Source organism: Corvus kubaryi, unplaced genomic scaffold (assembly GCF_017639235.1).
Source record: "Corvus kubaryi isolate FWS band 111438036 unplaced genomic scaffold, C.kubaryi_AGA036_p1.0 37256, whole genome shotgun sequence".
Lineage (NCBI taxonomy): Eukaryota > Metazoa > Chordata > Aves > Passeriformes > Corvidae > Corvus > Corvus kubaryi.
This window is the reverse complement of record NW_024581076.1, coordinates 1,163,639-1,175,144: the sequence shown is the minus strand read 5'-3', so window position 1 is coordinate 1,175,144 and position 11,506 is coordinate 1,163,639. Positions and strand designations below refer to the sequence as shown.

Sequence of the window (11,506 nt, the reverse complement as noted above, 5' to 3'; positions counted from 1 at the left end):
CCAAGTCTCACTCATTCCCGAGGGAGAGCTCCTTCGCCCAGGGATTCATTTTGAAGGCAGCGGCTCGCTTTATTTGATTTTTTTTTTCCCATTCTCCTCCTTCGGCTGAGCCCTCCCGTGCCCCCTCACCGGGCGCCCCTCGGCCGGGGCTGCCCGGCCCCGACCCCCACCCCTCCCGCCGGCCGATGCTGGCGCAGCCCTAGCGACCCCCTCCCGCCCCCCGATCTGTCAACCCCCCGCGGGGCCGTCACCGCCCGGGGGCCGGGCGGGGGTGGGCTGGGGGCGCGGGGCTGACCGCCCTCCGCCCCGCCGCCAGCCCCCGGGCTCGGGCTCCCGCCGCTGCCCCCGCCTCCCCCCCCAACCCCCCGCCCTCCTCCATGCGGCAGTGAGGACCGACCCATCCGGAGGGCCAGGACCGGCAGCCAGCGATGGGCGACACGGCTCCCCCCCAGGCCGCGGGGCTGGGGGCCGGGCTGCTGGGGGGGGGCCCGGCGGCGCCCCGGGTGCACAGCGCCATCGTGGAGCGGCTGCGGGCCCGCATCGCCGTCTGCCGCCAGCACCACCTCAGCTGCGAGGGGCGCTACGAGCGGGGCCGCGCCGAGAGCTCCGACCGCGAGCGGGAGAGCACCTTGCAGCTCCTCCACCTCGTGCAGCAGGGGCAGGGCGCCCGCAAGGCCGGCAAGCACCCCAAGGCGGCCGCCGCCCCCGCCGCCGCCGCCGCCGCCGGCGCGGCGCCCCCGGACTACCACCAGCACCTCCTCGGCAACGGCGGCATCAACGGGGAGCAGCCGGCGGGGGAGCAGCGCGCCTCGGCGCTCCTGGCGGTGAGTCACAGCGCCCGCTGCCGGCGGGGAGGCGCCGCGCCGACCCCCGGTCGCTCCTCGGGGTGCCCGCCCTGCCCGCGCCGTCCCGCGGGCCCGGGGGTGTCCGTGGGCTCGGCCCGCTGCGCCTCGCAGTGGTCCCTGCCAGGCGCTGGACCCCGCGGTGGCATCGAGTGTGTGAGGAGCGGTGGGCAGGCGCCGAGTTGGGGGGCTGAGGGTCGCGTGTGTGCTCCTCGAAGGGATTTTGGGACTGCTCGGGGTGTTGTTTTGGGTTTGGTTTGGCTTTTTTACATCACGCTGTGGACCTAAAAACGAGTCGCGCGCCTCTGCCATCGCCCTGCCAAGGCGGTGACAGCGGCATCCCTGAGGAGGGCACCGGCAGCCGACGCTGTCAGCGCAACCCCGAGCAGGGGTGAAAAGTAGCGCTAGAGTATCGCCTGCGTTCAGAATTGTCCCCCCTGCCCCACTCCATCCCGTTCGCCAGGGCTTCAGGCACGTATTCTCGCTCAGTTCTTGCCGTGCCCCTGGAACTCGGGCAGTGCCTACGCCCGGGTCAGCGGTCACTGCCCGGAGCGGAGCGCCCGTGCCTGCGGGGCAGCTCCGAGCGCCGGCCTCGCCAGCGATGCTCAGGTTGTTATTGTCACCCAGAGCGTTTCGCGGAGCAGAGTTACGAGAGTTTTCCAGGCACTGCCTCTCTGTAAATGATACGTTGACCTTTTTTCAACTGGAAATTGCTCTGAACATGTCAAGGAGGTGAAGCCTTTTCTCCTCTTTCTTTATTACGAGCAGTCAGTTCACCACGCTTTTGAAGGCGTATGCTGCGCTGTGCTGCCTCCCAACTCTTAATTCTCGGCACACATGCGAAACATTGAGAGGAGTGACTGCGTCCTGATAGGCCCGCGGCTGCTATTCGAACAGCTGAAAATAGATCGCTCCCTCTGCTCCAGACATCAAACTTATCTTTCTTAGTGCCTGACGAATGCTAAAACGGGACCTTTGTGGTCGTTTCTCCCTTCTTACCCGTGCGGTGCGTGGATCGACGTTTGGGGCCGCGTTACTCAGCATCAATCGTGAGGGTGATGATGTAAGCGTTAAACGCGATAACATTGTGTCCGAGGGGAGTATAGGCGCTTCCACCTGACTCAGTGTTCAGATTAAATCTCCCCACATTCCTCGTCACAATCAAGAAAGCCATTATCTTATTTTTCCAGTGTGTATTAATGTAATGCTTTGCACTTGCCTTATGGGAAAAAAAAAAAAAAAAAAGGCTTTTGCCTAATAGTGTACGTCCCAGAAAAATTCACTTTCTGAAATCAGGCAACAGGCCCATGAGGAGTTTTTTGTTTTGTTTTGTTTGTTTGTTTTCAATTTTTTTTTTTTTTTTTTGCTAGTTGTTACTATTATTATGAAATAGCTGGAGACAGCTGTTTGGAAATGCTAAATGAAACAACTCCCAAGAAAATACTGAAAGATTTTCATCTTTTAAGTGCTGAGGGGTTGTCCTTGTTTCTGAAATACCACTAATGCTTATTAGCCTGCTGCTTGCTGGAGATACTGTGCACGGCCCTCGCTCTACGTCGCATGTTGCATTACATCCCAGAAAACTCCACACACATCTGTCCTTGAGAAGCAAAAAAGTCTGACAGAGTCCCCACCACTTTTGCATGCTAGCCTTCGGCAATCCTGCTGACAAGGTGTGTGACTTCAGTGAGCATGATGTTTGGGGCCCTGAACCGTGTTTTGACACTGAGGAAATGCTGGCTCATGAAGCAGAATTGTTGTAATGGTATCACTGCACATCCTCCCACTCTATGCTCGACACAGACATTCCTCATTTGCTACTCTGGTAGGGCTGCCTAATTAAGAAACAGAGAAAGGCATCGGTTCAAAGTCATGTCTCTGTGTCATGGAGACACACCTTCTCATTACCAAGAGCTCCTTAGAACGTTGTTACAAAAATTAGCAAGGAAAAGCAAAACACACAGTGTCTGAGTGGGATGAATTCAAGTGGCTGAGGGTCATACACCAGGTAGTACATCTTTGTGTTGCTGTTCTTGAAAATTCAGAGGGCAGGGATGAACCAGGAAAGAAGAGTCTTGCTTTTCCTCCAGCCATAGCTGGAAAAGGAATTTGCTTTGCCAGTAATTCCAAGGGTACTTGAAGAGGAAGGACAAAGTAGACTAAGCCTGTTGTCCTGTGCATTATAAATGCACAGGGAAGGGAACAATATCTGAGCAGAATTCATCCTCTGTGGGGTGATTCCCAAGAGGAAATCCAGTGGAAGCCTCATATGCACTATTCCTCTAATTCCAGAATTATTCCTAACAGCAGGTGTGAGGTGCACAGGGCCCTGGAACAAGGGGCAGCTCTGCGTTTCAGTTGTGGCAGGTACAGCTTTGGCACAGGGAAGCACAAGACAAGAGCATGGGTGCAAGTCTCACACTGAGCATGTGAGACTGGACGCATATCTGAGTCCAAGGGGAATGTAAAGCTCCACCTGTCTTGCTGTAGCTCCACCAGTTTAAAAAACTCCACAGCTCCACACAGATAAGTGCAAAGGCAGTCATAACTCTCGCTGGGGAGTTCTGGCTATCAGGAGGCTCTTTGTCTGCAAAACCCAGCTGGGTTGTTTCCTCTGCTTTGCAGGTCCCACTGCTCTTGTTACACGCGTGCCTGCCGTGTTTAGTGGCTTTGGATGGGTCATTTACACAGTTGGACTCAAGAGTAAATATTTGACACTTGGTAACATTTGAAACAATGTTTCCTTGAACATATCAAAGAGCTTGAAGTGATTATCTGTCATTGTTGATACTATTATTTGATAATTATCTTTTCCCAGTGGACAGTTTAAAACTGGCAGAAGAGAGAGTTTTTAGAGGAGTTTGGTTTGGCCTTAATTTAACAGTGTTACTTTGATTTTTGAGAAAGTATCTTTGGCAACAGCATTTTCTAATTGGAGACTGGGGATCAGATTTTTTTAGCTGGACCAATGGATGTGGGTGTGTGTGAATGAGAAATTTATTCTTCAGGACACAGCTAGGGAAGCTTTTGTACTTTCTGCCTTCCTGCATTTCCCAAGAGCTGACATTTGTTTATTTATATGGTGTTGTTACTCTTCATGGTGCAGAGAGGAACAGATAAAATATTCTGTCTTTCCTTTATACATACATCTATATGTATGTATATGCCCTCCAGCACTTAGCTGTTTATACTATTTGTGTTATATATAAACAGTTAGTTCTGGAGGGCATTCCTCAGTGGCTTAAGCACTGAACTGGTAATACCAAAGTTCTTGCACTTCAGTTTCAGGTCTCTGGCAGCCAATTCATTCCATTGTCCTTCCGACACAGGCTGAGCACTGCTCATTTTGGTCTGTGCAAGCTGGGAACTCTGTCTCATGGGCATTAGTGCATCATTCTAGTCAGGTTCTTTCATCGCAGCCATCACCCCGGTGGCTCTTGAGTGTGTTGTTTGTCACCAGTCACAGGTGACTGGTTCTATTTTCGCCCATCTCACAGTTGTGTTGAATTTATCATTATAAGAATTCATTTAGAATGACAATTAAGTGCATTAATATCTTCTGTACTTGGAAAAGTGACTGTGAAAGTGGTCCACTCCCCAGATGTAGCCTGCAAGCAGGTGAAAAAAGAAAAGGGAAAACAATCCCATGAAAGTGATGTATCCAAGGAACAGGGGAATGTATTAATTCCTCCTGCTCCCCTAAATTCTCATCAACAGCTGTACAAATCTAGAAGAGTCAATGGGTTTGTCCCAGTTCCCAGAGGACCTCAGTGCAAAACAGGGTTGCTTGACTGGTACCAAGAGCCAAGATTGACTTGTAAAACCTCAATCTAGGCAGTTATTTTATGTGGAGATCCTGAATTAATTTCCTTAGGACTTTTTTTTATGATCCACGCTGTGTTTGCTGAGGTTTGGCTTCCTCTGTGCTAGTGTTAAAGATCCTTGAGTATTTTAAAAGGAACGATTGTGCTCTGGTATCTTTGCCCAAGTTGACACTTACCCTATCTCCCAAGCTCTTTGTTTTGTTTGCTGGTTGGCTGCCAGGGTACCCTGCAGAAATACCTGCATTTTTTGGTTGTGGACATACATAACATTCGGAAGCACTCTCAAGCAAGCAGGATAAGGTGACCAGCTATGGGGTGAAGTGATGTTATGGTGTGGTGAGGACAGGTGGATTAAAGAACAAACCATTCTGCAAAGCTAGAGTGCAATCTTTTGACTGATACAAAGTTTGGTGCCAAAGCAATGGCAATGTTCTGTTTGTGAGATGAAGGACTGCTGTCTGCTCCTTGGGCTTCTGCAGGAGCCAAGCTGCGTTCTGATAATGAAAATTTATGTATCTGAGTCAGGTAAAATAAGTCATACTGCCCATGTGGGTGGAAAACACTGATCTGCTGTTATGGGCCCTCTGGTCTGCTGCAAGCCATTTGGTTAGGATGGGCATGGGTGCTATTTTAAAATCTTTGTTCCCCTTAACCGTGAGAACATTTTCCAGACCAAAATCAAGAAACTCCCTGGAAGCTGAATAGAACCTGTATGTAATGAACATTTCAACAAGTGAATTTGTTAAATTTATGCTAGTATGTAGGAGCCTTTTCAGGCCTAGCTCTCCCATCAAATCACTTGCCCCCTTTAAAACTTTTTAAGCTTTGAATAAATTTAATGAAAGTCTCCTCCATTTTGCAACTGTTTAACAGACTGTTTCCACCACCAAAGTTTCTGTAGGCAGTGAGCAGAGGATCAATGCCTCTGCCTGGACTTGATGTGCTCTCCAAGGCCAACCCATGGGCTTATTAACGTCCGTGGCTGTTTTGTCATGTCCTCTGAGACAGTTCTTGCATCCCCTGCAGAACTCAAACTGAGTCTCTTGTCTATAGCACCACAACAAAGGAAAGTGATATTCAGCTTCTGTTGGTTCTGCTTTGAAAAGTGTGACTCCAGCAAAAATGTGAGCTGTTCTGTGGGGAAATCTGAACCTTAGAAATGTACGTCTGAGTCAGAGAAGCTGTTTTGCCGAAACTTTGATTCGCATCACTATTAGTACTTCTCCCCTTGCAAAGAACACTCCCTGCAGAAGGAGTATGTGGAGTTCAGTTAGGTTGCAGTGACCAAAAAAGCCTCAGCAGCTAGATTAGTCAGTTAGCAGGTTAAGAAAGCCCTCAGTGCCTCTCTTCCTCTTCCTAACTGCTGTCAACAGTCCCTTCTACCAAGATACTGCCTTCAGACGCCAGTTGTAGTTTACCTTTCTTATTAAGTCTGCTGCCTTATGAAACTGAAACTTCACCCGTCTCATTACTGGAAAATAATTGCTCCATCCAGGTCCCTTTGACAACTTTGGGAAGGGTGGTATCTCCACTGCTTCATTTATATTGCACTTCCTCTGTGGTGTAGGAGGAGTTGGAAGCTGGCAAGCTGCTCCAGCTAACAAAGCACTGGCACAGAGGTGCCAGGTCTGCCAGAAAGTGTCTCTGTGGTCTTGCGAACGTCTCCTGCTGTGCCACTATTTCCCTTCTCTGCTTTAGCTTTTCTGGTGGCACAGTCTCACAAGCACATGGGACCTTGGGTTCTGCTGAAGGCTCAGCTCTCCATGACAATGACCTGACACCATCATGTCATGGAATTCAAGCGGGTGATTAAAGCAACCACTGTGTTACGCCTTATAGAGCACACAATCAGCTACATGGTGCCTAGAAGAGCTTTGGCCACTTGGCTGCTCTGAAGAGAAGAAGAGGAAGGTCTTTGCTCTTTGACCTCTCTCCAGTGTCTGCATGTCAGCATTGCCCTGTATGAATTCCCAGTGGTGGTACTCCCAGCAGCAGTAGGATGAGACTGATGGGATTCTTGACAGGTCCGTGGTTTCCACAAATCTTAATCAGCATCTGTCAACCCGAAAAGGGTCTTACCTATATCATGCTACTCCATTTTGGAACAGCTTTGAGCAGTGAAAGAGGCAGTAGTCTTGGCTGCAGAAAAGAAGGAGTTTGTGCTGAGTGCGATTTGGATCAAATTTTCAACTTAACAGTACTAAGATACAGATCTTTTTCTGTGCTTTTTTTTTTTTTCTTTTAAATAAAAGCATAAACTATTTATGCCCTAGATTCCCATTGGAAAGCTTCTTATAACCACTTAAGACCCAACTTGTGAATTTGTTATGCCTTGTCAGGTTCTTCCAAAGTATTTTTAGATATAGATACAGTCCCTAATTGTACTGTAGTGCCAACACCGATACCTCAACCAAAGTACCTGCAACTCTCAAGCAACAGTTTTTAGGTGAGCATGCTGTAAACTAAAATCTAAGTGTTTCTACTCTGACTCTAGGATCTATTCAACAGATTACTCCTGTTATTTCACTTCCATAAACCTCAGTTTCCTCTATGAAAGATACTATTTATCATTTCTGTAAAGTGAATTGAGATGCGATGGTGAGTTTTATGGCTCAGAAGCCAAATTCATTACTGATGGAGCCTAAGACAGGAGTTTTGAATGTTTGCTTTGACAAAACCTTTGAGGTGCATTCAAATCACCTTTTCAGCCTTTGACCCTGTCATAGGTTAGCAAGCGTAGTCCCGGAAGGGACGTCCTTGCTAAGGGGTGCTTACAGTTTCCTCTGGGAACTGACAGAACCTATCAGCTGGCCAGTTTGAATATGGACAATTCTCTAAGCCACTTAAAGTTGTGATCACCTCTGTGATCCACATTTAAGAATAGGCAAACTCCCCCTCCAAGCTCTCTCTCGTTTCCGGCACTGGGACAGGTGGCTGCGGGCCCCGTGTGGGGGCCAGCGGGCCCGGCCAGGCCCTGCTTGGGCCAGGCCGGGCCGGGCCACGGCCACCCTGGAGCCATGGACCTGTTCCAGCCGTGGAACCCCCCCCACTGCCTTGCCGTGGGCAGCCGGAGCGGCTCGGCTCTCCCCCCTCTCCACTGCGATAAGAAAAATTCAACATTCCAGCTGCAAAGCTGCAAGGCCGAGGTGAGAGTAACCCTTTTATTGCTATGAAGAGCTGAAAACCTGAGGGAAGAGAGAGAGGAGATGCTTAAAGCTGAAATTCTGTTGTGAAGCTATGATATATCAGAGTATCCTGTTGTAATTTCATGAAGATATGGGGGGTGGAGTGTTCAACTCGTGAGCAAAAGCACCTGCGCTGAGATAGGCAGATGCTGACGCAGCTGTAATTTCATGAGAAGTTTGGACAGGGAGAGATGAACCAGATGAGGACTTTTGCTCCAAACGGGAAAGGAGAAAACCTCAGTCCGTAGAGATGAACCAGATGAGGACTTTTGCTCCAAATGGGAAAGGAGAAAACCTCAGTTCCTAGAGATGCTCCCAGAGATAGTCCTAAAGATGAAGATGATGAAGACCCTTTGCTCCCAGGGAAGGAGAAGGGCCTCTGTTTTTGTTTCTGAACGGCTCAACCTTAAAATTGTACCCCAGAAAACTTCAAGAGTGGACCCTCGAAAGCAGTTGCGGGAAAAGCTGCAAGTCGGGGGAAAGGACTCACACGCAGGCAGAGAGACTCCTCTTCCTAAATGGACTGAACAATATTTGGAAGTGGGTGGCTGTCTCGTTGTGATAATGTTTTCATAGCATGAGCAAGAAGAGACTTCTCTTTCTAAATGGACTGAACAAGGTTATTATGGAAGTGGTAAACAGACTGAACATCTTAAGGGTTGTCTTTTCACATTGTCAGTGGGAGAAGGGAGGAAGGTGGGGGGAGGAGGAGAGTTCTGAAGGTGGTATAATTTTTTTTCCTTCTTCTTTTAGGTCTGTTAATAAACTTCTTTATATTCTTTCAAGTTTGGTGCCTGTTTTGCATTTCTCCTAATTCTTATCTCACAGCAGATAAACAGTAATGAGTATTTTGGACCAAACCACTACACTAAATTGGTGTTTCCGCCCGGTTACAAACCGAACCCGCGACAGACCCAAAGATCTGAGTACTGGAGATACAAACCCGAATGAGTCTTTTACGTAATCACATGACTTCCAGACCTAGGCTTTCATGGCACCATGTTGCCAATATTCACAATAAAAGTGCAGGATGTGGCAGTGACCCTTCTTTTTAGGAGAGAAGAGCATTTTTAAACTTTCTGTTCATAATCATAAATGTGTATGCTTTATATTTTCTTGCTTTACTTGCTCTTGATTCTGCATCTGTTTGTGCTCAAATTAATCTCCCAATTAAGTCATCTGTGTTCAGGTTTCATGTGCTTGATACTTCAGCAAACTGGGAGCAAAGTGGGACTGGAACTGAGAGTGGTTACACAGGTCATCAGCTCTCTGTGAGGCTGCAGCTGCTCCCCAGTGAAAGCAGGTGGAAGCTACCTTGCCCTGCATGTGTTGCCTCCCATCTGGTAGTAATGGAGGATGGTTCACATTTATGGCTCAGGGTGAGAAAAACACTGAGGAAATATTGCTTAATTGAATAATTTACACAAAATTCCAACACACTTACTGAAAAATTGTAATTTATTTTATTTTTAATTTGAAAACACCTCACACCTGTAGTTTCACCTACAGCTGTTGGCATTTCCCTGAAGAAATTCCTTTTGTTCAGAAATGGCTCCTGTAGCTATTTTTATCGGTGTCACTCAGTTATAATTCTGATGTGCTTGCAAACCCAGCTGAGTTAAGGTGGAGAGAAATTAGTAGCAATTAGGAATCGGTGTGAAAGTGCTTCTGACAAGTGAGGATGTAGATCTTGCAAACCCATTTACCTGCTTCCTGAGCCTGAAGCTGGCTGAAAGACTTGGTAAGATCCTGGACTAGCAGATGGAACCCCAAGAGGGTTCATCGTGGCCATTCTGTTTCAAAACAAAACATGCAATTGTGCAAGAGTCATCCCGGTGGTACCCTGGCTTTATTGTAGGTCTCTGTAGCCACCTCCCTAGAGGAGATGTTATACAAACACCCAGTGAGAACCATGCCCTTCCCTGCGTAGCTCAGGGCCTCAAGAGACAAGATAGACAAAGAATGGAAGGAGGAACAGAAGCACAGAAAGGTCAAGTGTCTTGCCCGAGGCCAAACAGCAGGTCAGTGGCAGAGCTGGGAATGGAGCCCAGATTTCCTGACTCCTAGTCCAGCACTCTATTAATCATCTCTTTGCTTTGTGTTCCGTGGCCTGTTACTGATCATAGGAAATGTGAGGATGACTTTCCGACAGCTTCAGAATTGCTTCTTAGTTTTGGAAACTATTGATCATCAGCGCATTATTGAGATAAAGAGGTCATGTACTGGACTCTTGTATATGTATATGCACTAGAGGATTCAGAACTAAGTGTTCTAGGTATCGATTTCAATCCAGGAAACTGAAAAGCCATATTTCATAATCCCAAATATTTCTTCTAAGTCAAATTTTTAAAGTCTTTTTTCCCCCCTTACATTATGTACAAAGGAGTTTGTTTTTATAACATTACCCATCACAGTTGAACTCCTATATTGGTGCTTGCCCTGTAAATTATTTCTTCCTTGAAAATTAGTTACAACAGTCATTTAGCTAGCAGGGATTTTCTTCCCAATGGAATTTACCCATGAAACAGTCAGAAAACCAGTAAGTCAACAGTCCTGAGACACTAGTGATCCTTACTTATTTTCATTCCTAACTGTAGGATGTATTCAGTTTCCAAAGTCTTTCAATGGATTATCTTGATCACAAAGTTAATTATACCTGTGAGATTTTTTTTTCTTCCCAAAAATTTTGGCTTGAGGCAAAACTCTGGCTACTGTGGTAATGACTTACTGAGAGTCTCTTGTAAACAATAGTATAATCACTTTCTTATAGTCATGGCAACAGTGTTTAAGCAATGAGCTTACTGAACATAAAATGTGCACTGTCTCCACTGAATAGTTATTGCAGCACTGAAGTGTATGCTGCTCATTTTCAGAAGACTCCGAGACATAAATTATTCAGCAAAACAACACTGCTCCAGAAAGCATCTTTGAAATCATTGCATTCTGTACTAGCCAAAGAAGGACGTTCATTGGTGCTGACAGGGCTGTGTTTAGTTACTGCACAACAGTGTAGTCTTTGGTCCAGGTTTGTTCCCACAGAGTTTAAGGGTGTCTGTCTCAAACCACCTGAGGACTGTGCTACCTGTTGGCAGGGTCATGCTTCCACGGGTAATGTTTGCTGCTGTGGAGGGCAGAATGGCTCAGGAGAATGCATCCTGCACGTATCATGGTGTGAGAGGTGGTGACTAGGTGCAGAAGGAAGAATTTGGTTTAACAAACAGGGGGTTTACTCCAGCAGAGACAATCCCTTCCTTGGGCCAGAGGATCACATGGATCCCTACTCAGTAGGTTGGGGAGGCACCTTGGAGAGTGGGCGACTTCACAGGAAGCTTCAGAGCTGAACTCCAAGACAAGAAGCTGTCCCTGATTCTTCTGTTTATTTTGGTTTTGTACCTCCTTATTTAAATATCTAGACCTGAAGGAAGGACCTTGTTGGCAACAGTTGTTGTTCTGGGATGAGTCATTCCACCAGATTTTAGAAGTACCACCTCAGTGACAGCTGGGAAAAATGCTGCATTGGGCTGTTCAGTTTATGTTTTTCACTTTGGAAAATCAGACCATTTATTTAGGGTTCTGTTGCTTTAGAAACCATCTCCAGACACTCCAGGTTCCTTTCCTTTCCTTTCCTTTCCTTTCCTTTCCTTTCCTTTCCTTT

General features: G+C 47.5%; 1 protein-coding gene across 1 annotated transcript in view; it reads left to right on the top strand.

The window, feature by feature from the left end:
• Positions 1 to 360: 360 nt before the first annotated feature.
• MAML2 (mastermind like transcriptional coactivator 2) overlaps positions 361 to 11,506 on the top strand; it is a 209,777-nt gene continuing 198,631 nt past the window's right edge. Inside the window, exon 1 of the mRNA XM_042023744.1 lies at positions 361 to 824. Within this exon, the coding sequence (XP_041879678.1) occupies positions 429 to 824 (396 nt within the window). The 5' untranslated portion in view covers positions 361 to 428. The remainder of the gene's footprint in view (positions 825 to 11,506) is intronic.